Source organism: Lutra lutra, chromosome 7, assembly GCF_902655055.1.
Source record: "Lutra lutra chromosome 7, mLutLut1.2, whole genome shotgun sequence".
Lineage (NCBI taxonomy): Eukaryota > Metazoa > Chordata > Mammalia > Carnivora > Mustelidae > Lutra > Lutra lutra.
Window position 1 is genome coordinate 133441484 of NC_062284.1, and position 27161 is coordinate 133468644.

Sequence of the window (27161 nt, forward strand, 5' to 3'; positions counted from 1 at the left end):
TTCAATTATGTGGAAGAAAAAAACACTAAACTGAAAGTACATTCTGAGAACTTATAACATCTTCTAATTCCACACACACATATATATATATATATTTTTAAAGAGTTCTTTCTTTTTCTTTTCTTTCTTTTATTTGACAGAGAGAGAGGTCACAAGTAGGCAGAGAGGCAGGTGGTGGGGGAGGGGTGGGCGGGGAAGCAGGCTCCGCGCTGAGCACAGAGCCCGATGTGGGGCTGAATCCCAGGACCCTGAGACCATGACCTGAGCCAGAAGGCAGAGGCCCAACGCACTGAGCCTCCCAGGAGCTCCTCCGCACGTATTTTTAAAGTTTAAAATCCAATCTCAGACTTTCCGTTAAAATGATTTTAATGAATTAAGGCTCATTCATAAATTGCAATTAAAGCTTTAGTGAGGGTGGTGGAAAGTAGAAGGGATGAACCCAGTCTTTACCTCAGATAATTGCACTGTCTCCTTCTGTCATTATCAGCTCGGGAGGAGAACCGGAATGTGCTATTTTTAAATATGTTTTTGAAGCAAAGTGTGAAGAAAAGTTTTTTAAAGTACAAACACAGATATAGAAGAACCCTAAAGAATCAGTGTTTCTCAATAATTGGTCAGCAGTTTTAAAGCAAGTATTTTAGGATGCCTAACTTTCTTTAAAGATCCTAGAAGAGGTGGCAACTAGAAAAAAAAATCAAAACCTGATTAACAACAGAAAGGATTCTATGACTGCAGTCTTATCACAAATGAGTCTCTGAGTCATCTTGTTAGAGTTCACTCCAGCCTCTGATGAGAAAGTTATCCTGGTCCAGTGTCTCCTCATCATTAAACCAGGGACCTATATTTATGTATTCACCCCTGTTCAAAACAGTTTTATAACCTCTGGGGCACATAATAGCAAACTAATTATCATTTTAATCAGTTTTTTTAAAAGATTTTATTTATTCATTCATGAGAGAGAGAGAGAGGCAGAGGGAGAAGCAGGCTCCCCTCGGAGCAGGGAGCCCGATGTAGGACCCAATCCCAGGACCTGGAGATCATGACCTGAGCCGAAGGCAGATGCCCAAACATCTGAGCCACCCAGGTGTCCCATACACCAGTTTTTAAAAACCTTTGGAAGTACAGGTAACAAGGAGGGTAGGTGGGAAGGGTGGGTAAATGACAGATTGGAAACTGGTTTTCACTTAGCAATTACCTTGAGGTCAAGCTAAAACAAACCAAAATTGGAGAAACATGGATATTAGCCCAAGTTACAGGTTCTGGTGAACTTGAAGCAAGTATTCTTACTTCTTTTAAACGCTTGCAGATGCCCCTGAGAGGTCTAGATTTCAGTCACCACTTGCTAAAAATATTCAATCTAGCCCTTAATTCGTTCTGCACATACTCGAAACTTAAACGTCTAGTTTGTTAGACTTTACCCTAGATGCAAGTGCAAAAATTCCAAGATCTTCTCCCAAGACTCAATCTGAGCAACAGCATGAGCTTTGAGCTGTCCACCTCCCAGAACAGGCACTCCCAACACGGGGTCCAGGGATACAGAGAAAAAGGCGCTACAAGGGGGATCCATTCTATGGCCAGCGTTAGGGTAGCTTAAAAGAGTGAAATTTGTCTTCCCGTGCCCTGTGAGGTGCTTCACAGCTATGTCCGCATAAACAGAACTCTTCCAATGCCTGTCATCCTCTCCGACTATGAAAAGGAAATGGGCACTGGCTTCTTCAAGGGGGATGCGGCTTGCCCGGTAGGCTGGGTCCAAGGGGTCCTCCAGTGCTTCTTTAACATCGTAAACCCCTGAACCCAGAGCAGAGATTTTATCTCGGTTAAAATCTGGCAGGATGCATCTACCCCATGAAAGGGAAGTAGTTGTGTGAGAGATGCAGCCACTGATGCTTACAACGGCACCTGAATTTGGGAGAAAGCTAGCCATGGAAAATGCCAACTCAGCCCCTTTGCCAGAACCGATCACTCCAATGTTTGGACCTTTAACCTAGAGATTGAAGAAAAAGAAGACAGACAAGGAGAGAGACAGAGACACAGAGAGAAAGCATGACTGTTAATGGCGTTGCAAAGCCCTAGATAAAGAAAACCATTTATGTACGTATCAGATAGCTTATTTATTCACTTACTTATCCATTCAATAATTCATTCAACAGATATTTGTTATAGATGTTTTCCAGCCCATTAGTACCACTTTTCTTTATTCACGCTCTCCTGGCCCTAAGGACTTAATTTTCAATACATTTCTCTCTACAATCCCACTCACCTTCGGGTGACTTTGCACAAATTTAGCTGCCTCCTCAAAGTAATCTAAATTTCAGTCCTTCATGATAGGAGGTAGATCTTCATAGCCAAAAAATGGCAAAGCCAGAGGAGCAAAACCTCGACAAGCCAGGAGACTGGCTCCAGATTCATTTAATCCTCCATCACCAAACATATCAATCACACCAGGAAAAGGACCATCTCCTATAAACCAGGAAAGAGGATTAATCTGGGATTAGATGACAGGACATTTAATGGACTATGATACCTGGCTAACATTTTCTGAAGCAAATTCTAATTGTATAATTTATATTTTTAAAAATTTTTACTACTTTTTAACTTTAAAAATTGTTTAAGGATTTTTATCTGTTTTTAAATGTTCACCTATTTGCCTTGGGGGGAAAAATCTGTTTTGGCTTAAATAGGTTTATTGTTGTGGTTGAAACAGACACTTGTTTTGGCTATTTTGAAGCTACAACTGTAAGAATGTTTTTATCTTTTTTTCTATGAGAAAATCACTTTTAAATGGAAAAATATATGGGAATTTGCACCAACGATATGGAAAATGTTTTGGTGTGAAGTGTGAATCCTGATTAATCTAAGCAAATAGTTCTGGCAGTCTCTGAGTTGTGACAGTATAATACCTCATTGAAAAAAGGTCCAACTGTAAAAGGCCCTTTGGATTCTCAATGAGCTTAAGATACAAAGTCACCAAAATCCCTAAATAAACAAAGTTTTGCTATTTTAAAGTCTAAGGATACTGTGATATAAAATGAACAATATGTGTGGTGTTGGTGCCAAAGGCAGGCTGTCCCTAGATCAACCACTTTGGCATATAAAGATTCGTTTGAATTCGAAGGAGCTCAGGGGAGTTGCCCTCAGAATATGCCACTTTGGCATGGGGGTGATCTTGAGCTGAAGGCAATCCAGACCCTGCAGCTCAAGAGAAACTTTTGCCCTCCCTTAATGACATGGAAAAATCTAAGTTAGGGGTATTTCCCAGAATGAGGTTTACTACCAGAGAGAAATTTTATCTGAGTGCCATCCATATGGCAGGCCAAAAATCTAATTGCCAAACATCTGGTCTTCTTATTGCCCTGCGAGCTGCACCCCTTCCCTTCAAAGTCCTAGACCCCAAACCTTTTCTCCTTAGTTCAGGATGACATATATACGTCGTTTTGCCTGACTGTCTTTGGAATTTCCACGTCTGTGTGGATTCCCCGTATATAAAAAACTAAGTTTCATTTTCTTCTGTTAATCTGTCTCACGTCAATTTGATTCTTAATCCAGCTAGAAAGGGGACAGTAAATTCTTGCTCCCTCACAGTGGAAAGAAAGTGTCAAACTATTTCCTTCTGATGTCGATGTCATTTCTCTTTCAACATCCCTATAGTAGATTACGTTATTCATGCACCATTCCAAGAGAAGAATGTCTCAGCCAATTCCCTCCTAGTATTTTTCACATATATTCTTCTGTGTTATTCCAAAAAAAGTCCCAGATAAATCTATAAAAACGGATTGAGAGGCAAGAACGTTAGAATATAAACCAAACTAAGAGATCTAAAATTCCAATGCCGAAGGGATTCTAAATTTTAGATTTAGAATCTAGATCTAGAAAGAAATTAAGGCACACACAGCCACCCAAGTGAAAGCCAAGATGTATATCTTTACGTAGTGGTTTTTACAGTATGGTTTTCTTAACATTCAGATATCTTGACATATCTTGATCTGTTCTTTTTAAAAGTAGATCAACCTCAAACATCTCTGGATTCAAGATTACTTTCAGAAAACCTAAAGCAAACCATGAAAAAGACATAACGCATAGGTCCCCCAATTATTCCAGCAATAGATTTTTCCAACCACAGGTTTACAACATTAAAATAACTGAGAATTTGTTAATTTTGCTTCAATTCAGCAAGGTGATCCTCAGTATGTAAACTTGCTACCTTTTAGACTCTTAAAAAAAAAAAAAAAAAAAAAGAGGGGAGCCTGGGTGGCTCTGTCATTAAGTGCCTGCCTTCAGCTCTGGTCATGATCCCGGGGACCTGGAATAGAACCCACATGGGGCTCCCTGCTCAGTGGGGAGCCTGCTTCCCCCTTCTCTCTCTCTGCCTGCCTCTCTGCCTACTTGTGATCTCTATCAAATACATAAATACAATCTTTAAAAAAAAAAAAAAGAAAGAAAAAGCCCACCCACCCTCAACGATGAAAATGTTTTAAATCTCTCATTTAAGAGATTCTCAGTTGTTCCTAAGGATCCCCAGAGTGAGAGTAGAAAATAAGCCAGACTAGTTTTTTAAAAACAAAAACCTGTTTCACTCATTCAGTCAGCCCCTGTTTGCGTCGTGAGTGTGGCTCTCAAAGATTTTGACTACGTTCTGATTTTGCACCATCTAGCTGTGGGATTTGGTTAAGACACTTTAAGCCTCCGTTTCTCATCTGTAAAATAAATTGTTCTTTGATCTATGAGATGAGCAACAGAACAGTTTCTTCATCATGATGAAGGTCTCCAAGCAATCAGAGTATGTTTGAAAATAACAACCAAAAGGTCATCTGGGGGCGCCCGTGTGGCTCAGTGGGTTAAAGCCTCTGCCTTCAGCTGGGGTCATGATCTCAGGGTCCTGGGATGGAGCCCCCACATCGGGCTTCCTGCTCCGCGGGAAGCCTGCCTCTCTGCCTACTTGTGATCTCTGTTTGTCAAACAAATAAATAAAATCTTTAAAAAAAAAAAAAAGGTGTCATCTGTATCCTAACGTAAAACCAGTATATTAAAAAGGGGAACAATGTATGTAATAGGACTTCGGTTACGTTGGAGCTTGAACCGATACAGGTGAAAGATCTGGATCCACTATTCTCGTCATTTTTACAAGGAATAACTGGAAAAGTCAAATGAACACAAAGCTCCGCCTACTACAGAGGTAGACAAAATACTTAAGGCTAGAAACTGTACCGCAGCGTTGTGCTTACTATAGCAAAGATGCTCGCAAGGAATAGCGCGGGCAGCACTAGGAGCCTAAAGGGGGCGGCAGCTGGCAGAAGAGAGGCTCCCGAGCAGATTAAATTTAAATCCCAGTCACCATTTAGGAGAGTGACTGTCCCACCTGGTGTCTAGGGGGACAAAATAAAGGAATTAAGGCGCTCGTTTTGGTTTTCTGGAGATAAACTAGCCAGCAAAGCAATCCAGCTTTCCTAAATCGATTTCCCAAATCCATGCGAAGCCCTCTGCCCAAAAGACCTCACGCAGCTGGGGGCAGCAAGAAGACGCCCCGCAGGCGGCCGGCCTGCAGCCGAGCACCGCGCAGCTCGGGCCTGGAGAACCAGCGCTGCACCTGAGCGGAGGCCAGCGCCGGGCCCAGCGACACCGCCGGCTGCCGCGGCGCGCGGTGGACGGTCACCTCCACTTTGAGCGGGCTTTTCATCACGCCCCTCGGCACCTGGTTGAAGCAGGGATCCTCGGAGCCGACCGCCGTCAGGCTCCACAGGAGCCCCATGGGCTCCACGCCCGTGAAGTCGCCGCCCACAGCCGGGGCCCCGGCCAGGGCCAAGCCCCCGCGGCCGTCCGCCTCGTAGGGCGCCAGCGAATGGAAGAGGCGGCCTCGGTAGCTGACGGCCGACGCCCGCAGGCTCACCCGCTCCCTCGGGCCTAAGCCTTCCACTTTAATGTCCAGGAGCTCGTCGGCCAGCCGAGGCTTAGGCGTGACGCTCAGGGTCGCGGACTTCTGGGAGTGAAGGGTCGAGGTGCACAACCCCCTCCGGGGCAGGGGGGGATCCTGGGGGTTCCGAGCACCGCCCGGGCAGCCCTCCACATGACCCCGAGATCTTCGCGGCTTTGGTTCGGACGCAAGACCCGCACCCCGGCGGCAGCAGGAGGGAGAGTCGGTGGTCCCCGGGCGCGGCGGGACGGGGCGGGGCGGGGCAGCCCGGGGTGGGGTGAGGGCGGGGCACCCCCGCGGCTCGAGCCCGGCGGCGCCGGGACCGGCGGGGCCCAGGGCGACATCCGCTTTTCCGGAGGGCAGGAGGTCCTGCCTGGTCCTGCCCCTGGTCCCTGGGGCACCGCTCAGCAAAATGCTGCAAGAAGAGGCGACTTAGGAGGACCCGGGGTCGGTCATGCTTTTGGAGTCCTCGTCGTGGGACGGCTTAAAAGAGGCAGGAGCTCCTGCCCAGCCTGGACGCGGCGAGGGAGAGAAGTTACTGACCCGACAGAATGCTGGCCGGTCTCTTTCTTTAAAGTCCCTCCCTGGCCACCAGGGGTCACAATTCCCTAAACCTAGTTGAAGGAGGCTACGTGTAATAATAGCCTTTGGCCAAATTCCTTCCTTGAAATATCTTGGCCTGGGATTCAGACCGCCAAGGTTAAAGCTTAAACGTTGTAGATGAGGCAGCGCTACAGATGTATACGCTATGGAAATAATCGTTGTTGTCTTGGGGCCTGGCCCAAGTATTAAAAATGTGGTTTCATATGCAGAAAAAAAAAAAATACATCATGGCTGTCCTTGTTTTCCAGAAAAAGCCCCGGCACTCACAAAATAAAACCATATTTTTACATTCAAACAAATATTTGCATGCACATGCATATAAAATGGTTCTGGAAGGATATACTCCAAGTGGGTAACTGTAATGAGGCCTGTGAGAAGCCTGGAACTGGGTAATAAGTTAAGAGGGTTAAATTTAATCTGTGACTGTCATGTCCAAGCTCAGAATGCAAGAACAAGTCGAAAGTTCTGGAATCCAGCACCTCTGAGAATCTCAGAGTTGGAAGGCACCCAAAAGGCCTTATTCCCTCTCTCTTAGGATCTTTCAAGTTGGAATCCCCACTTAAATTTTGTAGGATCCATTACTTCTCCCTCATGAAATTTAACTGTTAGGTTTTTTAAAAAATTTTTTAAAAGGATTTTATTTATTTTTCAGAGACAGAGACAGAGACAGAGAGAGCTAGCATAAGCTGGGAAAACAGCAAGCAGAGACAAAAGCAGGCACCCTGTTGAGCAATGAGGATCTTGGGATCCTGACCTCAGCCAAAGGCAGAAGCTTAACGGACTGAGACACACAGGCGTCCCTAAATGTTGTGTTTTTAAAAAGATAAATAGGTACGTTTTTAAAAGAGTTTTAATATTTTATTTATTTATTTGACACAGAGAGATCACAAGTAGGCAGAAAGGCAGAGAGAGAGGGGGGGGGGAGAGAGGAGGAAGCAGGCTCCCTGCTGAGCAGAGAGCCCAATATGCTGCTGCTCCATCCCAGGATCCTGGGATCATGACCTGAGCCAAAGGCAGAGGCTTTAACCCACTGAGCCACCCAGGCACCCCACGGGATACAGAACTCTTAGCAATACAGAAGCTCAGTCTTCAAAACCAGAACACAGGTCAAAGCTAGACCAGCAATTAAGAGCTGGGCAGGTACTTCTCACATTTCTCCTACTTCAGGTTAAGATTGATCCTAGGATAAGATCACGGTTAAGCCTATATGGTAGGGAAAGTTCAGGGAGAAAGGGGTGGCAGTGAAGAAAGGAGGGTTGCAAAGTCTGGGAATCCAATAGGACCTGACCAGAAGCTAAGATAATTATTTTGTTGCCAAAAGTTTCCTATGTGCTTTGCAAAACCCCATACATGTTCTATGAATTAGATTTTTATTTTAAAGATTTTATTTATTTATTTGACAGAGACACAGCGAGAGAGGGAACACAAGTAGGGGGAGCAGCAGAGGGAGAGGGAGAAGCAGGCTTCCTGTGGAGCAGGGAGCCCGATGTGGGGCTCCATCCCAGGACCCTGGGATCATGACCGGAGCCGAAGGCAGACGCTTAACAACGACTGAGCCACCCGGGCGCCCCTATGAATTAGATTTTTATTCATAGTATCTGGTCTATGATTACTACAATGTTATATTTTGCTGGACTGGGCTCATTCTTCACCACTGAGATGTTTATGGAAGAACGTCTGAATTCGCTGCCAGGCATCTACCTGTGCCCTTGACTGAGCCTTTGGCTCACCTCCATGGACCATTGCTTGGCCTAACACTCTATGTACAGAAGCTCTGCAAGGAGGAAAGTAAGGTGGATCAATGCAATGACCAGCTCCTGGGTAGCAGATTATCTGCGGTCTGTCTTTCCCATGGGCTTGTAACCGTTCAGAGGCTATCTGAGCATAGACGTGACTCTTCCAGGCTTGATCATCCATGCCAACAATGAACAGGAAGGGCCCCTGGGCCCTTTCCACTGGAATAATACTTGGGTGATTGGGTTCTTCCAGTGGGTTGTCCCAAACATCCACAAAATGCAAATGTCCCGACTCATTAATTATACATCTCCCTAGGTCACTGCCAAGACTGGGAATAATCATATCCTTGTAATGCAGAGGAGCTATTGTGTTGGCCACACAGGAACTGATAAGGACCGTGGCTGTGATGCCCTTCAAGAAAGAGGCCATTGAGAGACACAGGTCACCCCCTTTGGAGAAGCCAAGAAGCCCAACATTCGGGCCTTTCACCTGAAGAAGAGAAACAGAACAAGCCCAGAATTTGTAAGTATACCTCCATAAGAGAAAATCTGAAAGCTTGGGAGTCCTTGAAGTTCTGTACTGGGATGTGGCCTGGGGGAAAGCCAGTCCAGTCCTCCATCCCTGGCCCACCTTCCTTCTTTTCCTGTCCCTAGGTCCATCATGCACCTTGAGAGGCCTCGCACACATGTATGTGGACACCCCAGCCTACATGTTCAAGGCCTAGGTGTGTTCTCACTGATAGCTCAGAGAAGAGACATAGGGCCTGGAAGCAGGATCAGTGCTATTTGGCAAAGAATTCTGGGGCTCCAGATCACAATGGCATGGGGTGTGTGTGTCTAAGGGACACGAATTCCAGGTGCATATATTGCCTGGGTCCCTTGGACTCCGCACCCCGTGGAAGGCCAGAGTGTGGCCATCTAAAACAAAAGGCCCAGGACAGAAGCCCCTCTTGCCTAGGTCTAAGGGCAGAACTGATAGCATATACTGGTGTCTTCTTCCCTGGGGCCTTATCTCCTCTAATAAACCAATAATCACAGTTCAAGATCATCTAGGTTTTAGCAACTCTGCTAAGAGACCATTCCCTGGATTCTGGCAGAGTTAGAGTACCCTACAGAGCTGACAGAACATTTTATTACTTAACAGTAGAAGATTTGGGTTTACGTCTATATAGTTGAAGAGTATCTATTCCATTTACAATCATACCAAAATGTTTTATTTTTTCCAGTCTCAGATAAGAACTCTCTAAAAACAAAACCATCATCATACTTAACAAACTTAATGATTCCTTAATATCATCAAATATACTCCCTTTTCAAATGTCCTAAAATGTCTCTTAATGGTCAAATGTTTTCCTCTGTACATTGAGAATAGCCTTATAAATGGAAAAAGCTGAATCTCAGAGAAAGCAGTTGCCTTATTCAGGATTATAAGGCCGTGTGGTGGTAGACGGAGAATCAGAATTTAAGGTTACTAACATTTTAGTAGAGCCCTTTGAATGATGGTCAAGAATTAAAGGGAACTAAACAGTTGAGTCTTAAGAGATTGGAGAAAGATGGGTAGAAATGAAAAGAATAATCCTAGTAACTTTTGAAGGAACTTTGGTGTCTCACATCTTTCTGTGCCCCTGTGTCCTGGTAGAGTTTTTGAATCCAGTCCTGTGTCTGCTCTACTCCCTCTCCTCTGCATCCAGGCAAGCAGCAGAACCCACCTGTGGATGCTGCAGCATGAAGTTCACAGCTTCTTCAAAGTACTCCAGGTGCATAACATCCAAATGCTCAGGGAGGTCTTCAAATCTGAAGTAAGCTAAAGCAAGCACAGCGAAACCATGTCCAGCCAGGAGGCTGGCCCTATATTCACAAAGGCCACCACCACTTCCAAACAGATCGATGATCCCAGGGAAGGGTCCTGCACCTAGAAAGCACCACAAATCATAAGGAGCGCCCTCTGCCCCTCCCTGCTGCTTGTATGCACTCTCTCTCTCAAATAAATAAAAATCTTAAAAAAAAAAAAAAAAAGAATCACTGACAGACTGTTCATGATGGGAGAAGGTGGTCATCCGTTTGTTTTTTTAGGATTAGGGAGCACTGCCTCTCCCTGTGGCGTTTAGCTTCCTTGGAAATGTGATGTGGAAAGAGGCAAAGATCACTCTTGCACAGCGGCATAAATCATTACCTAATACTGGTGTCTGAAACACAGCCGCCTGGCTGGCACTTGAAATAAATGCCCTGAGTATGTTGAATGCACATTTTAGCGTACAGCTAAGGAGTGGTAGTGACTCTAGGAAGTGTCATGAAACTTAAAGAGAAAACAAACAAACTTCTATCCAGAATCCATGATAGACTCTGAAGTGTGGGGACGAGTTTAGGAAAATTCCCCAATCATGTGGTTCCCCATGCCAGCCAAGAGGCCGCCCAGGGCCCCGGGACTTCCCCACCCGGCTTCTGCAGAACAGCCCGGGACCCCCGGCGCTCACCTGGGGGCAGGAAGAGCGCCGCGCGCACCCGGCCCGCGCGCACCGGCTCCCGCCGCACGCCCGGCCGCAGGAAGTCGCGCTCGTGCACCGTCCCGCCCAGGACACGACCCGCGTCGGGCTCGTGGCCGTCGAGCACCTCCAGCTCCACGGCGAAGGGCGTCTGCACGTCTCACTTCATGAGCCGCACCAGGGGCTTCTCGGGCTCCAGGGCCCAGAACAGCCCCATGGGCTCGAGCCCCACGAAGCTGCCGCCCAGCGCGGGCGCGCGCGCCAGGTCCAGGAGGCCGCCGGCGTCGGCTTGGTACCGCGCGTGGGCCCGGAAGAGCGCGCCCTTCTCGTCGCGCAGGGACGCGCGCAGCGTGACGGGCTGTCGCGGGGCCAGGCCGCGCACGGCGATGCGCACGGGCTCGTCCCAGCCGCAGCGGCCCTTGGGCTCCAGGCTCCAGGTCGCAGTCTTCCGGGCAAGGGCCCCAGAGACGCGGCCACCATGCCACAGCTTTGGAGACACTGGCAGGAGGCCCCCTCGGCCGAGTCCGGAAGCTCGCAGGATAGCACCCGAGGAGGCTACCATCTTGCCTTTGGATTTTGGTTCTCGTGTGGTTTAAACAGAGCAGTGAAGAAAGTTAGAAACTGCTCCAAGAGCCTCTAGCGGCGGGCTGCGCCATCTGCACGTTAAGCGCCCCGTGGGGCCGAGTAGCCCGCCAAATTGAGCTTGGAGGGCCAGACTCCTGTCCCGCCAGGTCAGTGACTTACCTGTAAAAGCAAGAGCGAAAATGACACGCATGAACTTGCTTTACGTACTGAAAAACCTGCACTATTGGAGAAGGCTTTCCTAGTTCTGCTTCTGGGAAGCTCATTGGCTCGTGCAGTGTTTCCCCATCAAGAGCTGGCTCTGAAGGGTTCTGGCAGCTGGGAAAGTCTCCAGTCGCCAGTTTTTGTTTTTAATTTATTTTGAGTGGGTTTTTGTTATTTTTCCACTCTGTTTTTTTTTTTTTAATAATTTTATTTGAGATAGAGCATGAGAACGAGTGGTTGTGGAGAGAGGGGAGAGAGGGAGAAGCAGGCTGTGCGCTGAGCAGGGAGCCCCATGGGCGGCTGGCACCGTGGGATCAGGATCTGAGACCAAGTCAGGAGCTTAACTGACTGAGCCTACCAGGCGCCCCTCCAGTTGCCAAATTCTTAACAGCTAAGAGGACTGGAATTTTTTGGAAAAACTGGAAGAGCACTGGAATTTTTTTTATCAGTTTGCTGAGTAATGTCCTCTCATTAATTATCATGAGGTTTCGTTAAAAGTGTGCATAATGGGGTTTTGCTTGTGTATTACCTGTGTATAGGCTTATCTTCCACACCATCCCCACATTTAAGAGGCCTGGAGTTTTACTACCTGTGTGACCAGTGCTTTTTTCCTTATAGGTATAAAAGTAGACAAATGAGATCATAGCTTATCTCCCTCTCATCTGGGACGGTTCACCTTTCCCCCACTTTTTCATAAACTGTGGATGGGTTCCACCTAGTGGTGGATTTTTCACCAAACTTAACTTCAGGCCCTTTTTAAGACCTTGTATTGGATCTTACGTTCATGATTTTTTTCATATTTGAGAAACCTGCAAAATGTGTAAGCTCCACTCAAGCCCACAAGAGCTGTTTGCCACTGGTCCCATAAGACCACCCCCTTCAAGGACCTTCCCAACCAAGCCTTTTTACCTAGTTTCAAATGTTCTCAGCTCCTGCTGGTTATTAATCATGCGATTCTCTGAAGCTCTAATTAGCGTTGCACTGGTTCTTTGGGATATTTCAGTGTATTTTGTGCACAGAAACTAAAGAAAGTAAATAATAATAGTTCCTAATCCTCTCAAGAGCTTTATGAGAAAATTAAGGCCTGGAGGGAGAGGTGAAGTGATTTGCTGAAGATCAAACCACTAGAAATACTGGGATTTATTTATTTTTAAAGATCTTCTTAATATTTATTTGTCCAAGAGAGATCACACAGTAGGGGGAGTGGCAGAGGGAGAAGCAGGCTCCCCACTGACTTGATCCCAGGACCCTGGGATCACAACCTGAACCGAAGGCAGATACTTAACTAAGTTACCCAGGTGTCCTAAAATACTGGGATTTATATCTTTTTTTTTTTTTAGAAGATTTTATTTATTTGACAGACAGAGATCACAAGTAGGCAGAGAGGCAGGCAGAGAGAGAGAGGAGGAAGCAGGCTCCCTGCAGAGCAGAGAGCCCGATGTGGGGCTTGATCCCAGGACACTGGGATCATGACCTGAGCCGAAGGCAGAGGCTTTAACCCACTGAGCCACCCAGGCGCCCCCTGGGATTTATATCTTTGCAGTCAGATTCCAGTCTGTGCTCTGAACCGTTATGCAGCTGTTCTCACATGATATGTCCTATGGTAAAGATTTGTAAAGCAGATACTCCTACACTGTTGATGGATTTATGACCTTTTCAGAGCAAACTGGTTGAAAATGTTTAAAAGGTGCATTCTCTTTGACCTTAGGGATTTCTCCTAAGTACTCACGAATGTATGTATATATTGGCCATAAGGATGCTTATCGTATTGTTGTTTTAATAGAGGAAAAGTTAGAAACCAACCAGCAATATAAATTTGGTCTAATCAGTTTAATTGTGATGCAGTCATATAACAGAAGACATGTAGCCATTAGAGATGTTACAGCAGAATATGATGGGGAAATTTTCATGACACTGAAAGCAGGTAGAGATCCATATAACCTTTAAAAATGTGTGTCAATACATTAAAAAAAAAAGACTAGTCAGCAGTTATCCACACTGTTGTTTCTTAGGCATTGGGGTATTTTGGGTAGTTTTAATTTTCTTCTTTACCCAGAATTTTTATCAGGAATAACATGGCTGGGGCGCCTGGGTGGCTCTGTTGGTTGAGCCTCTGACTCTTGATCTCAGCTCAGGTCTTAATCATAGGGTCACCTTGGACTCCACACTGGGCATGGAGCCTCTAAAAAAATAATAATAAAGAGAGAGGAAAGAAAAAGAAATAACATGACTTTCATAATTAAGTGGGGTTTTTTAAAATGGTGGTATTATACAAACATAAAACTTACCATTTTAACCATATAGCTAAGTACACTTACAGTATTGTGCAACTGTCACCACTATCCATTTCCAGAACTCTTTCATCGCCTAAGCTGAAAACCCCTGCAGCCTCTGGAAACCACTATTCTACTTTCATTTTTTTTTTTTTTAAGATTTTACTTATTTGACAGAGAGAAGGACAGATCACAAGTAGACAGAGAGGCAGGCAGAGGGAGAGGGAGAAGAAGGCTCCCCGCTGAGCAGAGAGCCTGATGTGGGGCTCGATCCCAGGACCCTAGAGAGGCAGGCAGAGGGAGAGGGAGAAGAAGGCTCCCCGCTGAGCAGAGAGCCTGATTCGGGGCTCGATCCCAGGACCCTGGGGTCATGACCTGACCCAAAGGCAGAGGCTTTAACCCACCGAGCCACCCAGGTGCCCCTCTACTTTCCATCTTGAGGAATTTGACTATTTGAGGTACCTCATGTAAGTGGAATCATACAGTTTATTTGTCCTTTTGTGTCTGACTTATTTCAGTTAGCGCCTTCCATATCCATCCATATATGTAGCATGTATCAGAATTTCCCTCCTTTTTAAGGCTCAGTAGTCTACTGTGTGTATGCAGTACATTTTATTTGTCTGTTCATCTACTGATGGATTTTGGGTTTTTTCCACGTTGACCATTGTGAATGCACTGCTATTAACATGGGTCTATAAATACCTGTTTAAGAGCCCCTGCTTTTAATTCTTTCAGGGATACACTTATGAGTAGTAGAATTGCTAGCTCATACAGTAATTCCATTGAATTTTTAAGTCTCTCAGTCTTTTCGTCTCAGAAACCATGCTTTTTTGCCCTTTTGTAAGTGTCCTAGGTTCTTTTTTTTTTTAAAGATTTTATTTTATTTATTTATTTGATATATCACAAGTAGGCAGAGAGGCAGGCAGAGAGAGAAGGAGGAAGCAGGCTCCCTGCCGAGCAGAGTGCCTGATGTGGGGCTCGATCCCAGGACCCTGAGACCATGTCCTGAGCCGAAGGCAGAGGATTTTAAGACACTGAGCCACCCAGGCGCCCCCCCCCTTTTTTTTAAAGATTTTATTTAAGGATCCCAGGGTCTGAGCATAGCTTGAGCCCAGGCACTAAAGTTGAGTGCTTAAGTTGGTAAGCAAGAATTCGTGACCACCTGAAAAGCTCCAGGTCAACAAGACAGACAGAGCCTCATGCCCAGAAATCTTTCCTGCTGTCAGGACAAATTCTTTTCATAAGGGAACTTCAGAAGACCAGAATTCTGGAGACCTGGGATTATACTAGTAGAAATATGGAATTTGAAGAGTCCCCTTGTAAAAAGTGTCACCAGCTGATCATCTAGCCAGGATTTGGGGAGCAGGAGAGATGGAATTGAACTGTATGATCGCAGGAGATTAAGTGGAGGTGGAGATGAAAGGGGAATGGAAACGACCCCAAAGACAGACCCATTCTACTTTACTATTTGTTCTATCAGCCTACTAATCTGAAGCATGCTGGAGCTGGGTGAACGCTTGAGGGGGAAAAAATATTGAGCTGCACAAACTTAGAGGTTTATTTTCAAAGGATGACCAAGCAGTCTGTTGTACCATCAATCAAGAAATACAATGCAGCTTCCCAAAGTTGTTTAGAAAAGTAAATAAAATAAATAGCCAAAAAAAAAATAAATAAATAAATAATTAAAAAAAAAAAAATAAAATAAATAGCCGAGGATACCACTGGTTGAACCTGCAAATCCTGTCAGTAGACCCATGGAATTCCAAAGAGATGGTTGCCTGGCAACCAGTATAAACAGCTTTGGAACCTAAGAAACCAAGAAAGTTTTAAGATGCAGAACCTTGCTTCCCCTTGAAGACTGGGCTGAGGGAGGCCACCTTGAAGGTAACTTGAAAACACTGCTACTTTACCAGTACTGAAAGGAGCTTTTAGCGTCAGCTGAATGATGAGAGGCAGTCTGAAGTTGTAGAAAACACTGGATTAGATGTCAAAAGGGTCAGGATTACTTCAGAGATTAACCAGTACTGTGATCTTCATTGTGTCTCTTCCCTCTGGACCTCAATTTGCAATATGTAAGATAAAAGGGTTAGAACAGTTAGAACAGAATAATGTTTATGGCAGAGTTTCTGTAGTAATCTCAGGAGACCGTAGTAGATCTGTGTGAGTGCATGGCAAGGAAGAGGAATTAGAAAGTAGAGGGGGAAGGGGCACCTGGGTGGCCCAGTGGGTGAAGCCTCTGCCGTCCACTCAGGTCATGATCTCGGGGTCGTGGGATCAAGTCCCGAGTCGGGCTCTCTGCTTGACGGGGAACCTGCTTCTCTCTCTCTGCCTGCTTGTGATCTCTTTCTCTGTTTCAAATAAATAAGTAAAATCTTAAAAAAAAAAAAAAAAAAGAAAGTAGAGGGGGGAAATGAAGGAACTTTCTGGTGAGAAAGGCAGCAGGGGGAGGGGTCTGAAACGAGCCAGGTTGAGGCTGTATTCTCTGATCCCGCTCTCCCCTCACCACCAAGCTTCCTTCACAACCCCCACTGATACCTGCTGGGGCTGTAGCTTCTCCAAATTTAATGTGTATAAACACCTGTGAGAGCTGGTTGAAATGCAGATTTCTAGACTTCACTTGCACCATACTGAATCAATATTCTGGGATGTAGGACACAGGATTCTGCCTTTTAACAAGCTCTTCAAATGTTCCTGATATAGAAGGTCCTTAACCATTAATACAGTCCTCGAAGCTGACTGTCCCCTCTTGGGCCTACCTTAAAACCAGACTCTGTGGGTGGAGGTGAGAGTCTATTACCTTTTTTTTTTTTTTTAAGATTATTTATTTATTTGACAGACAGATCACAAGTAGGCAGAGAGGCAGGCAGAGAGAGGGGGAAGCAGGCTTCCTGCTGAGCAGAGAGCCCCATGCGGGTCTTGATCCCAGGACCCTGGAACCATGACCTGAGCCGAAGGCAGAGGCTTAACCCACTGAACCACCCAGGTGCCCCCAAATTATTTATTTTTAAGTAGGCTCTATGCCCAGCACAGAGCCCAACACAGGGCTTGAATTCACAACCCTGAGATTAAGACCTGAGCTGAGATCGAGTTGGACCGCTTAAGCAACTGAGCCATCCAGGCACCCTCTGCTTTGGTTCTTAAGGAACCATTTGTTGGGAGGAGGACCTTGCCTCAATGTTGGTCTAGGTAACATTTATATTTGGATAATATGGAGCCTCCAAACTCCATACAGAGGGTTTTTTCTTCCCTCTCTATCCACCTTCTCTTTTAATTGCCAAGGGCCCCAGTATTCCCGACCGGTTCCCTAAGTGCCCAGTGTATCATCTAACTGTGGGACCCCAGAAACTTACCTTGAGGGGCATAGTCTGTGCTCTAAACCAGTGATGATTCTTCACAGTTATGTAATACTATGTAGCTAGCAAAAAAAAAAAAAAAAAAAATCATACATGTTCTCTAATTTTGAGCTTCCTATCAACACTAAATTAGAACAGATACCAAACTCTATTTTCAGATTGGCACACTGAGGCAAATCAGGTGGGGTGGGAAGTACAGAACCTGGCCTTACACTTGTCTTCTGACCCTAAGTCCATCTAGGACAAGCCTCTTTTGACCAAAGCCTCCGACATTTTGTCCTGTCCTCATTCCTTTTTTTTCTTTTTTAAAAGATTTTATTTCCTTGAAATCTTGCCATTTGTGACAACGTGGATGGAACTAGAGGGTATCATGCTTAGCGAAATAAGTCAATCGGAGAAAGACAACTATCATATGATTTCCCTGATATGAGGAAGTGGAGATGCAACCTGGTGGGTTTGAGGGGTAGGAAAAGAATAAATGAAACAAGATGGGATCGGGAGGGAGACAAACCATAAGTGACTCTTAATCACAAAACAAACTGAGGATTGCTGGGGGGAGGGTGGGAGGGAGAGGGGGGTGGGGTTTTGGACGTTGGGGAGGGTATGTGCTATGGTGAGTGCTGTGAAGTGTGTAAACCTGGCAATTCACAGACCTTTACCCCTGGGGTTAAAAATACATTATATGTTTATAAAAATAAAAAAATTAAAAAGATTTTATTTCTTTATTTGACAGAGAGATACACAGTAAGAGAAGGAACACAAGGAGGGGGAGTAGGAGAGGGAGAATCAGGCTTCCTGCTGAGAGGGAGCCCGATATGGGGCATGATGTGGAGCTCAATCCCAGGACCTTGGGATCATGACCTCAGCCAAAGGCAGATGCTTAATGACTGAGCCACCCAGGCACCTGCCCTCATTCCTTTTCAGAAACACACAAGGAGTTTCCCTCTTTCCAATAACCCATCATAATGGCTTGACAATTTATAATAACTGATAATGCTAATATGGTATTCTTTCTGGGATGCTGGCATTGTAACCAAAGATTCTATATACCACCTGCTAAAGGGTATATATATCTGGGGACACCCAAAATCATTCTGTATAGTCATCTTGGGGTGAAACCAGTCCTCATCCGTTTTTCGAGTGTTTAGGATCAAAATGCCCCTGCCTTAGGAGCAGGAATTGACACACTGATATGTTAAGAATGATAAAATGTGGGGCACCTGGGTGGCTCGGTCAGTTAAGCATCTGCTGTCAGCTCAGGTCAAGCTCTGCATCGGGCTTCTTGCTCAGTGGGGAGCCTGGTTCTCCCTCTGCCTGCCACGACCCCTGCTTATGCTCTCTCTCTGTCAAATAAATAAATAAACTTTTTTAAAAAATGATAAAATGTTATATCAGGCAATACATAAGGCATGAGAACATGAATGTTGTTTTCATCTAATAATTCATCTTCAAACTGTGAAAGTAGGCACTGTTTCAGAAAATTGTCACTTGTGACCCCCTTCTACCCTTGCCTTAACTTTTTTGGTTTCACTTTTAAAATACTCTGTGCCTTTATGGCCATGTTACCTTCATAGTTGTGAAGAGACGGAATGACTAAATTAGTCTTCTGTGCAAAAATTCCTGATATCATAGTAATCATGTATGATTTAATTGAGTGAGGTTATCAATTCTGGACTAGGGATATCTAGATAAAAGCAGGCTCATAAGAAAAAGAAATAAACCCACAGGTCAGGTTTAATAGAACAAAGTGGACCAAATCGAGTCCTAAGGAGAGAAGGTACTGGAAAGCCAGTGTGTCAGAGAGGTTAAGTGCTCTGGAGGAGTAGTCCAGCTGCGAGGTTTAAAACCTGCCTCTGGGGGCGCCTGGGTGGCTCAGTGGGTTAAGCCGCTGCCTTCGGCTCAGGTCATGATCTCAGGGTCCTGGGATCGAGCCCCGCATTGCATCGGGCTCTCTGCTCAGCAGGGAGCCTGCTTCCTCCTCTCTCTCTGCCTGCCTCTCTGCCTGCTTGTGCTCTCTCTCTCTCTGTCAAATAAATAAATAAATAAATCTTAAAAAAATAAAAATAAAAAAAAAATAAAACCTGCTTCTGCTACTTACAGCCTGTGTGACCTGAAGCAGCCCCTTTACCCACTCGGAGCCTCCACTTCTTCCCATACACATGAAAAACCACAGTATCGTCCCTAGGTAAAGCCCTTGACAATGTGCCGGCAGACCTCACTGCTGCTTCGCTTTGCTGCACTTCACAGATCCTCCGTTTTTGACAGACTGAAGGTCTATGGCAACCCTGTGTCCAGCAAGTCTGTTGGTGCCATTTTCCCAACAGCATTTGCTCACTTTGTGTCTCTGTGTCACATCTTGGTGATTCTTGCAATCTTTCGGACTTTCTCGTTATCATGGCATTTGTCATGGTGATCTCTGGTGACAACTCACTGAAAGCTCACGGTGAGCATTACTTAGCAATATTTTTTAATTAAGGTATGTGCGTTGGTTTTTAGACATACTGCTATCACACATTCCGTCAGCTACAGTGTGGTGTAAACCAAACTTTTACATGCACTAGGAAACCAAAAAATTCATCTGAGTCACTTTATTATGATATTCATTTTATTGCACTTGTCTGGAACCAAACCCACAATATCTCTGAAGTCTGTCTGTCCTTCATAATTGTCAATTATCATTATTACACCAAGGAGGGATTTCAGAAGGAAAATTATATTAAGATTTTTTTTTTTTTTGACAGATCACAAGTAGGCAGAGAGAGGCAGGCAGTGGGTGGGGAGGAACAGACTCCCCACCAAGCAGAGAGCCCGATGTGGGGCTCGATCCCAGAACCCTGAGACCATGACCCAAGCTGAAGGCAGAGGCTTAACCCACTGAGCCACCCAGGTGCCCCAGGAAAATAGGAAATAGGTGCCCCTATACTATAAGCTCTTTAAACACACAGAAAGTGACATTTGAGGGAAAATTAGATGCATGGATACTGCTGAAAAGCAGTAATCTAATCCCTCATAAGGAGAGGAGGGGCTGAACTTTGGGGACAAAGGGGAAAATTGGAAGCAAGGGGCTGATACAAGGAGTATTTAGAATGTTGAACCATTTCTTACTTTTGTCCTTCTAACTCACGTGGCTTCTCCCCACTCCCCCAACCCCACGCTCCTCTGTCTTCCCATTTCTTTTCTGTACTGCTATGGGCTACTGATTTCTACTGACCTAGAGCTCTCACCCATTCCTCCCATCCCCTCAACAGGATCTGGTCACGCCTCCAAGCCTGCATCTGTACCAGGAAAGTGTGGAAGGAAGATTTTGCCGGGAAACAATGACCAGAACCCAACAGGGAAAGACCCTTCTTTCCCCCCATTTCCATCAGTCACTCCCCCCACGGCTGGGATGGGGCATGAATTTTCACCACTCAAAACCAGGACACAAGGAGTGTGCTTCCTTGTCTAGCGTGCCTCCGGTCTTCCACTTTAGCCCACAGAGGTGCACATACCTCAAGAACCAATATTTGAAAAAGGCCGCTACAAACCTTACCTTTTCTCAGGAGGTGGTATGGCAGCGAGGGCTCCCCAGCACCCCTTATAGCCAGTACAACTTCGACCATCTCTACAAGGCAGGCCACATCATCCAGCCTCCCCCAATCAGCAGGGACCCGTATGAGAAACCCACTGGCTTCAAGTCCTCACGTTCTTCAGGTCCCTCGGCAAGGGTCACCTCCCAGGCTGTGAAGACAAAAAGGTCTGCCAACCTTAAGAAGCAGCCGAAGGAATCCAAGCCAGCAAATGTGGGCTGGGAAAAATCTCGCCCTCTCATCCCTCATCCCTTCAGGGATCCAGACACACCAGGCCCATCACTTTCTCTGGACATGAACCTGGAGGAGAGGGAACCCTGGCTGCCCCCTCCTGAGAAGGAGGCCAGAGGCTGGGAAGCCATCGTGCTGGAAAAGCTGAGCAAGCGCACCGCCCGATGGATCCAGAGCAGACGTCCCCTGAGGCCTGGGGCATCCCCCAGCAAGTGGCAGAGCTTTTTGCACCAGCAGTACGACTGGAGCCACATCCGGGATGAGCTTACTTCCTCCAGTGACCTGGAGCTACTGAAACAGCTGGAGGAAGAAGAAATAGCAGAATTTGAGGACGAAGGTGTTATCCTGCCCACCTCGGAGCCAGAGAAGCCGGAGCTGCTGCTTTCTGTTTATTATAGGTACACCGGCTGGGGCCTCAGGCACACGTTTGAGAATCCTTGGGTTCCCTTCAAGGACTCCTGGGTTGGTTCACATTCCTTATTCCAAAACACACTGTCCCACCAACCTCTTGTGCTCTCCACTGCCAACCTGTTCTCTGTGATCTCCTTAAAGTAAGGTTCTCAACCTAGCTACTGCTGACCTCCTGGGTTGGAGGATTCTTTGTTTTGGGGGCTGTCTTGTACCTTGTAGGATGTTTAGTAGTACCCTACTGGATGCCAGCAGCACTCCCCAGTTGTGACAACCAAGGATGACTCCACACATTGACACGTGTCCCCTGAAGGGACCAAAATCACTCCTAGCTGAGAACCACTGCCTTTAGAGGGACTGGTTCTTGGCCTTTCCTAGCAGACTGAGCTATTTTGCTATCTAGGTGCTCTCAGAAATGTATCCATATTAACAGTGAGAAAGCAGAGACCTCAAGGCTCTGAGGTTTGGTTTTGTGTCACTTTGAATAAGGAGCCAACGTGTCACTGACTCCAAAACTGACTGGCAGCTAGACAGAGAACTGAACAACCTGAGGGCTGACGACTGCGTGTTTCTCAGATTGCTTCCTTCTCACTTACAGCTCCAGGGAAGACCAGTGCTATTATAATACCTGATTCCCAAAAGTGAACTAAAAGTTAAGTGGGAATCCATTTATTTGTTCATATATTGGACAAACATAAACTGCCTTCCTACTCCTTGCCAGGTGCTCTGCAAAGTGCTGGGAATACAATGTAAATGAGAGACATCGACCCTTTAAGGAACTTAACCATCTGTTCACTGGGGTGGACAGACATTAACCACATACATGATGAGATGAAGTAATGTAGGAACTTGTTCCCTTCCCCAAGTCTGTGCAACCTCTAAGTCTGTGCACCATGTTAAAAAAGGGACTGCTGGGACCCTGACCCCTCTACCGTGCTGCTCACTGTCTGCAGGAGTGGCTCCGCTAGAGGAGGAGGAAGGAGGCTGCAGACAGGCCCTTATGGCGGGCCTGAATATTCATTTGGCACTTTGGGAGCAAGGCTGCTAGTTAAAAGTAGAAGTTTCCAGATGCTCATGTGTACATGAAGTGAGCTTAAAGAGGAGTGAGCTATGGGTCTGTTGGAAGGCAGCAGGTCCATCTCCTGTCTTTCCCTTTTCTCCCTGTCCCTCCTGCTAAGATTGCCCAATTACTTGCCACAAGTGCAGATAGCTGGAACTGTCCCTGGCACCAATGAGACTGCTGAGGATATAAAAAAAAAGAAGAACATCTCTCAGCCCCCAAAGGAGAGCCGCTTCCGGCAGGTGAATCCTCGAGCTGGGAAGTTTGCTTACTCCACAGACAACACCTTTGAACAGGAGATCTACTTTGGTAACAGAGCTGGGGTTCGGTGCTGGGGGCTGAGGTGGACATGGCGCAGGGAGGTAGAAAGCAGCGGGGGAATGAAAGAGTCTCGGGTGTGGATAAGAGGCCCTAGAAGACCAACATCCCCTCATGACTAGCACAGGAGATTTGTCTTAGCAGGGGATAGGCAGTATCTGGTGGGGGAATCTGTCTGTCCCCCACCCCCACCCCCACCCCTTTCTCTATCCCTTTATCTTACTAAGGAGGTTATTCCACAATCGTGTGGAACGTGGGGTTGTAAAGCAAACAAGATTTGGCTTGGAGAACAACTACTACTTCTCTGTTCTTCTCCTTCTCTCCCTTTGAGATAATCCACTGAGGTGCTATGTTAGAAGAAAATCACGGGCTTTGGAGTCCAGAGAATCCTGGGTTAGCCCCATCCTACTAACTTTAGCAAATTATATAATCCCTCCGAGCCTCCTTTGTAAAACGATACTAATAAAAATGCTCTTAAAGCCTGGGTGGCTCAGTCAGTTAAGCATTTGCCTTCAGTTCATGTCATGATCTCAGGGTCCTGGGATCGAGCCCCACATCAGGCTCCCTGCTTGCAGGAACCCTTCTCCCTCCCTCCCTCCCTCCCTCCTCCTTGCTCATGTTCTCTCTCTCTCCCTCTCTCAAATAAATAAAATCTTCAAAACAAACAAACAAAAAAGCCACTTCAAGTAAAGAATAGAAAGGAGAGCATCTATAATGCTTCTTGCTCAATGCTCAATAAATGTCCACTACCTTCCCATTCCATCTTGTTATCTTTTTGATGCCTGGCTTCCAAGATATGTGATCTAGGTCTGCACGTTCCAAGTTGTTTATTCTTCCTTGCCCCTATCTTGTTCAACTGTCAACTGAAAGTCTTCTTAAAGTATTTAACAGAATTATTCAGATGAAGTTATTTATGACTGATAAGAAATGAATTAAGATACTCCTTAATTGGGACTTAGCTTTTCATAGGGAACAATACCTGTAAGTTAAGACAGGTTCTGCCTTGGCTTCCAAGCCTCTGTGAGACCACCAGCTCCTATTTCCAAGCAACAGTCACCTTCAAAGGATGCCCCCACATATGGGAATCATGAGTCTTTGGGGCTGAAGAGTAAGGCAGAAGGAAATTGGGTGTGATCCTGGTGACTGAAAACCCAGCAAGAGAGGAAGGAGGGTGGCACCAGGGACTCCTTATTTCTTTATCTGTTCACAGATCAAGTCCGGATCATCCACCAGATTGGTGGGAAGAGAGACCACATTTTCTTGGAAAACCTCAACTGCTACAAGAAGCAGCTGTCTAAAGTCTTCCCTGAAACCCCAGAAAGGTGGACTTCCCAGCCAGTTCCTGAACCACGTAAGCAGGAAGTGGGTAATGGGGTGATGATGAAAGTGCACTTTTTTTTTTTTTAAGATTTATTGTAGAGGGGCACCTGGGTGGCTCAGTGGGTTAAGCCTCTGCCTTCAGCTCAGGGTCCTCTGCTCAGCGGGGAGCCTGCTTTCCTCCACCCCACCCGCCTACTTGTGATCTCTCTGTCAAATAAACAAATAAAACCTTTTAAAAAATCCTAAAATTAGACGCTGTGATAGTGGTACAACTCTGTAAATATACTAAAACCACTGAATTGTATCATTTTAAAAGGATGAATTTTATAGTATGTGAATTCTACCTCACAGCTCTTATAAAAAACAGATCCCCCTGCTGAATTCAGATGCCTCACCACCTGTCTCACTGGCTTCACACTTTTCCCCTACTGTGCTAGATGTCTGCCCTCGTTTCCCCAGAACAGAGAACATTTGATGAACAGAAGCTGTAGAATCTTTCCCAAACTTCCTTTTTTAAATAGCATTTGAAATTGGGGACCCTGGCTGGCTCAGTTGGTGGGAGTATGCAACTCTTAATCTCAGGGTTGGGAGTTCACACCCCACGTTGGATGTGGAGCCTACTTAAAAAAAATAATAAATAGGGGCACCTGGGTGGCTCGGTCAGTTCAGTGTCTGACTTCAGCTCAGGTCTGATCTCGGGGTTCTGGGATAGAGCCCCCTGTCGGGCTCCCTGCTCAGTGGGGAATCTGCTTCTCCCTCCCTCCTCCCTCCCTCTGTTCCTCCCCCCGCTCATGCTCTCTGTCTCTCTCAAATACTCTTTAAAAAAATAAGTATTTGAAATTGATCTGGGAGAAGTAAAGTCAGAACAGTAACCTAGACACACCTTCTTATAATTCTCATCTAGAAAATACTAGGTATTTCCTTCCTAAAGAAGGAAAAATTTTGGGGGCACCTGGGTAGCTCAGTGGGTTAAAGCCTCTGCCTTCGGCTCAGGTCATGATCTCAGGGTCCTGGGATGGAGCCCCGCATCAGGCTCTCTGCTCAGTGGGGAGCCTGCTTCCCCCTCTCTCTCTCTCTCTGCCTGCCTGTCTGCCTACTTGTGATCTCTGTCTGTCAAATAATAAATAAGATCTTAAAAAAAAAAAAAAGGAAAAATTTTAAAGTTAGGAGATGTGGGTAGTTTTTTTTACTCTCCATTTTGATTGAATTGAAAACTTAGATGATTTCTTTAAAATGATCAAAATTCTCAAGATACAAAGTGTACTTCTTGCTATATAACCTTAATTTCCCCCAAGTTGTGATATAAAACTCTCTAGTATACCCAGATCATTCCAGTTCTTCTATAGTGAGCACAGGTCTTATGGTCCAAAGTGAAAGGCACCATTTGTTTCTGCCAGCAAAGGATACTGTGCCTTTTATCCCATAGGAAGCCCAAGGGCTGTCTGTGTGCCCCCTTCAGAGGACTTTTGATGTGGAATGTGGTTAGGGGATGTGTTTATACTTGTCTCCAACTCAAAGGACCAGAAGTAAAATTAACGTTGACAGGTGTGCATGTTTATTCCCACACAGGTTAAATACCGGAGACTCAAGGCTTTCTTACTACATCCTTTTTAACTCCCTGAGCAGAGGGATGTAGGAGGAAAGGGACTAGACTAATCCAGCTATTTCTCACTTCTGTGGGAGGGATTTCAAGCAGGCTGAGAGGAGAGAAATGGGGGAGTATCATAGTATCAACTCACTGGGAGCTCACCTGTCCAGAGGTGGTTCTGCCTCCCCAGCTCATACCTCCTGCCGCAAAGGAAGCCAGCCCTCAACAGGGTGACGGGGCTCCCCCAGCATGACTGAGCTGGGGGAGGACCATTCGGAGGGTATGCTCTGTGTGGCATCTGAGCTAAACTGCCCTGGAGTCTCACAAGACTCTTTTTACATTAGGAGAAAGAAATGGTTTTGCCTTGCTTGCTCAAAGGAAAAGAGTGGATTTAGAGGGGCGCCTGGGTGGCTCAGTGGGTTAAGCCGCTGCCTTCGGCTCAGGTCATGATCCCAGGTCCTGGGTTCGAGCCCCACATCGGGCTTTCTGCTCAGCAGGGAGCCTGCTTCCTCCTCTCTCTCTGCCTGCCTCTCTGCTTACTTGTGATTTCTCTCTGTCAAATAAATAAATAAAATCTTTAAAAAAAAAAAAAAAAAAAAAAAAAAAAAAAAAAAAAAAAGAGTGGATTTAGAACAAACCTAAACATGTTAGAATGAAATCGTGGAAGGGACACAAACCTCAGCAGTGACAGATCAGAGCATGAGACAGATAAGCAACGCCACGGATCATGAACTTGGTAATCTGGAAATGTTTTTATATTTTTTGCCTTCCCCACACAACTGCTCTGAGGAAGAGTCCTTCTGAATCTGACACCAGGGAGATCACAAAGTCTAGAAAACATAGCTGTAACTGGTTTTTATATAACAACTATATTTTTATAATACATTCTTCTGTCCTCAAATTTTCAGCTGTTGTCATAATGAGGAAAAACTCAGAGATGCTAAAATCTCTGAAACTTAGCAGTTTGTAGAAGCATTCCTCCTCCCAAATTAAAAACATTAAAAAGAAACATAAAAAAGTCAGCACCTGGCCAGCTCAGTCAGAACACGGGACTCTTGATCTTGCTGTCCTGAGTTCAAGCCCTGTGTTACCTGTAGAGATTACTTACAAATAAATAAAGTTAAAAGAAAAAAAAAAAAGATTTGAGAGAGACAGCGTGCGTGCACAAGCAGAGGGAGGGGCAGAGGGAGAGAGAATCCTCAAGTGACTCCCTGTTGAGCGTGTGCCTGGCATGGGGCTTGACCCCAGGACCCTGAGATCATGACCTGAGCCAAAATCAAGAGTTATCCGCTTAACTGAGCCATCCAGGCACTACAATAAATACATAAACTTAAAAAAAAGACAAAACCCTAATAAACTAGGAATGGACAATTACACTCTAAATTGCAATATAGCAGATAACTGAATTTTAAGCAAAACCTTATTATATATAAACAAATTTTGTTCTTAAAGATTAAGTGCATAAAAAGGTTTATATCTAAATCCACCCCCCCAACATGCCTTTATCACGTCTGTCATCAGGACT

At 45.6% G+C, this 27161-nt stretch overlaps 3 protein-coding genes across 3 annotated transcripts in view; 1 reads left to right on the forward strand and 2 right to left on the reverse strand.

Moving 5' to 3' along the window:
• Positions 1-3315: 3315 nt before the first annotated feature.
• On the reverse strand, positions 3316-5930 carry LOC125103711 (acyl-coenzyme A amino acid N-acyltransferase 2-like). The gene is made up of 2 exons (XM_047735474.1): positions 5491-5930; positions 3316-3760 (listed from the first exon to the last, which is right to left on the reverse strand). The coding sequence occupies exon 1, from the start codon at positions 5744-5746 to the stop codon at positions 5492-5494; it is 255 nt and encodes an 84-aa protein (XP_047591430.1). The 5' UTR covers positions 5747-5930; the 3' UTR covers positions 3316-3760; position 5491.
• A 2156-nt stretch (positions 5931-8086) lies between these two features.
• LOC125103706 (acyl-coenzyme A thioesterase 6-like) lies at positions 8087-11406 on the reverse strand. The gene is given in 3 exon segments (XM_047735464.1): positions 8087-8737; positions 9957-10159; positions 10722-11406. Coding segments are annotated over 3 exon segments (1359 nt in total). The 5' UTR covers positions 11293-11406; the 3' UTR covers positions 8087-8152.
• HEATR4 (HEAT repeat containing 4) overlaps positions 11344-27161 on the forward strand; it is a 44489-nt gene continuing 28671 nt past the window's right edge. Inside the window, exons 1-4 of the mRNA XM_047735461.1 lie at positions 11344-11461; positions 20391-21340; positions 22529-22719; positions 23939-24079. Of these exons, the coding sequence (XP_047591417.1) occupies positions 20460-21340; positions 22529-22719; positions 23939-24079 (1213 nt within the window). The 5' untranslated portion in view covers positions 11344-11461; positions 20391-20459. The remainder of the gene's footprint in view (positions 11462-20390; positions 21341-22528; positions 22720-23938; positions 24080-27161) is intronic.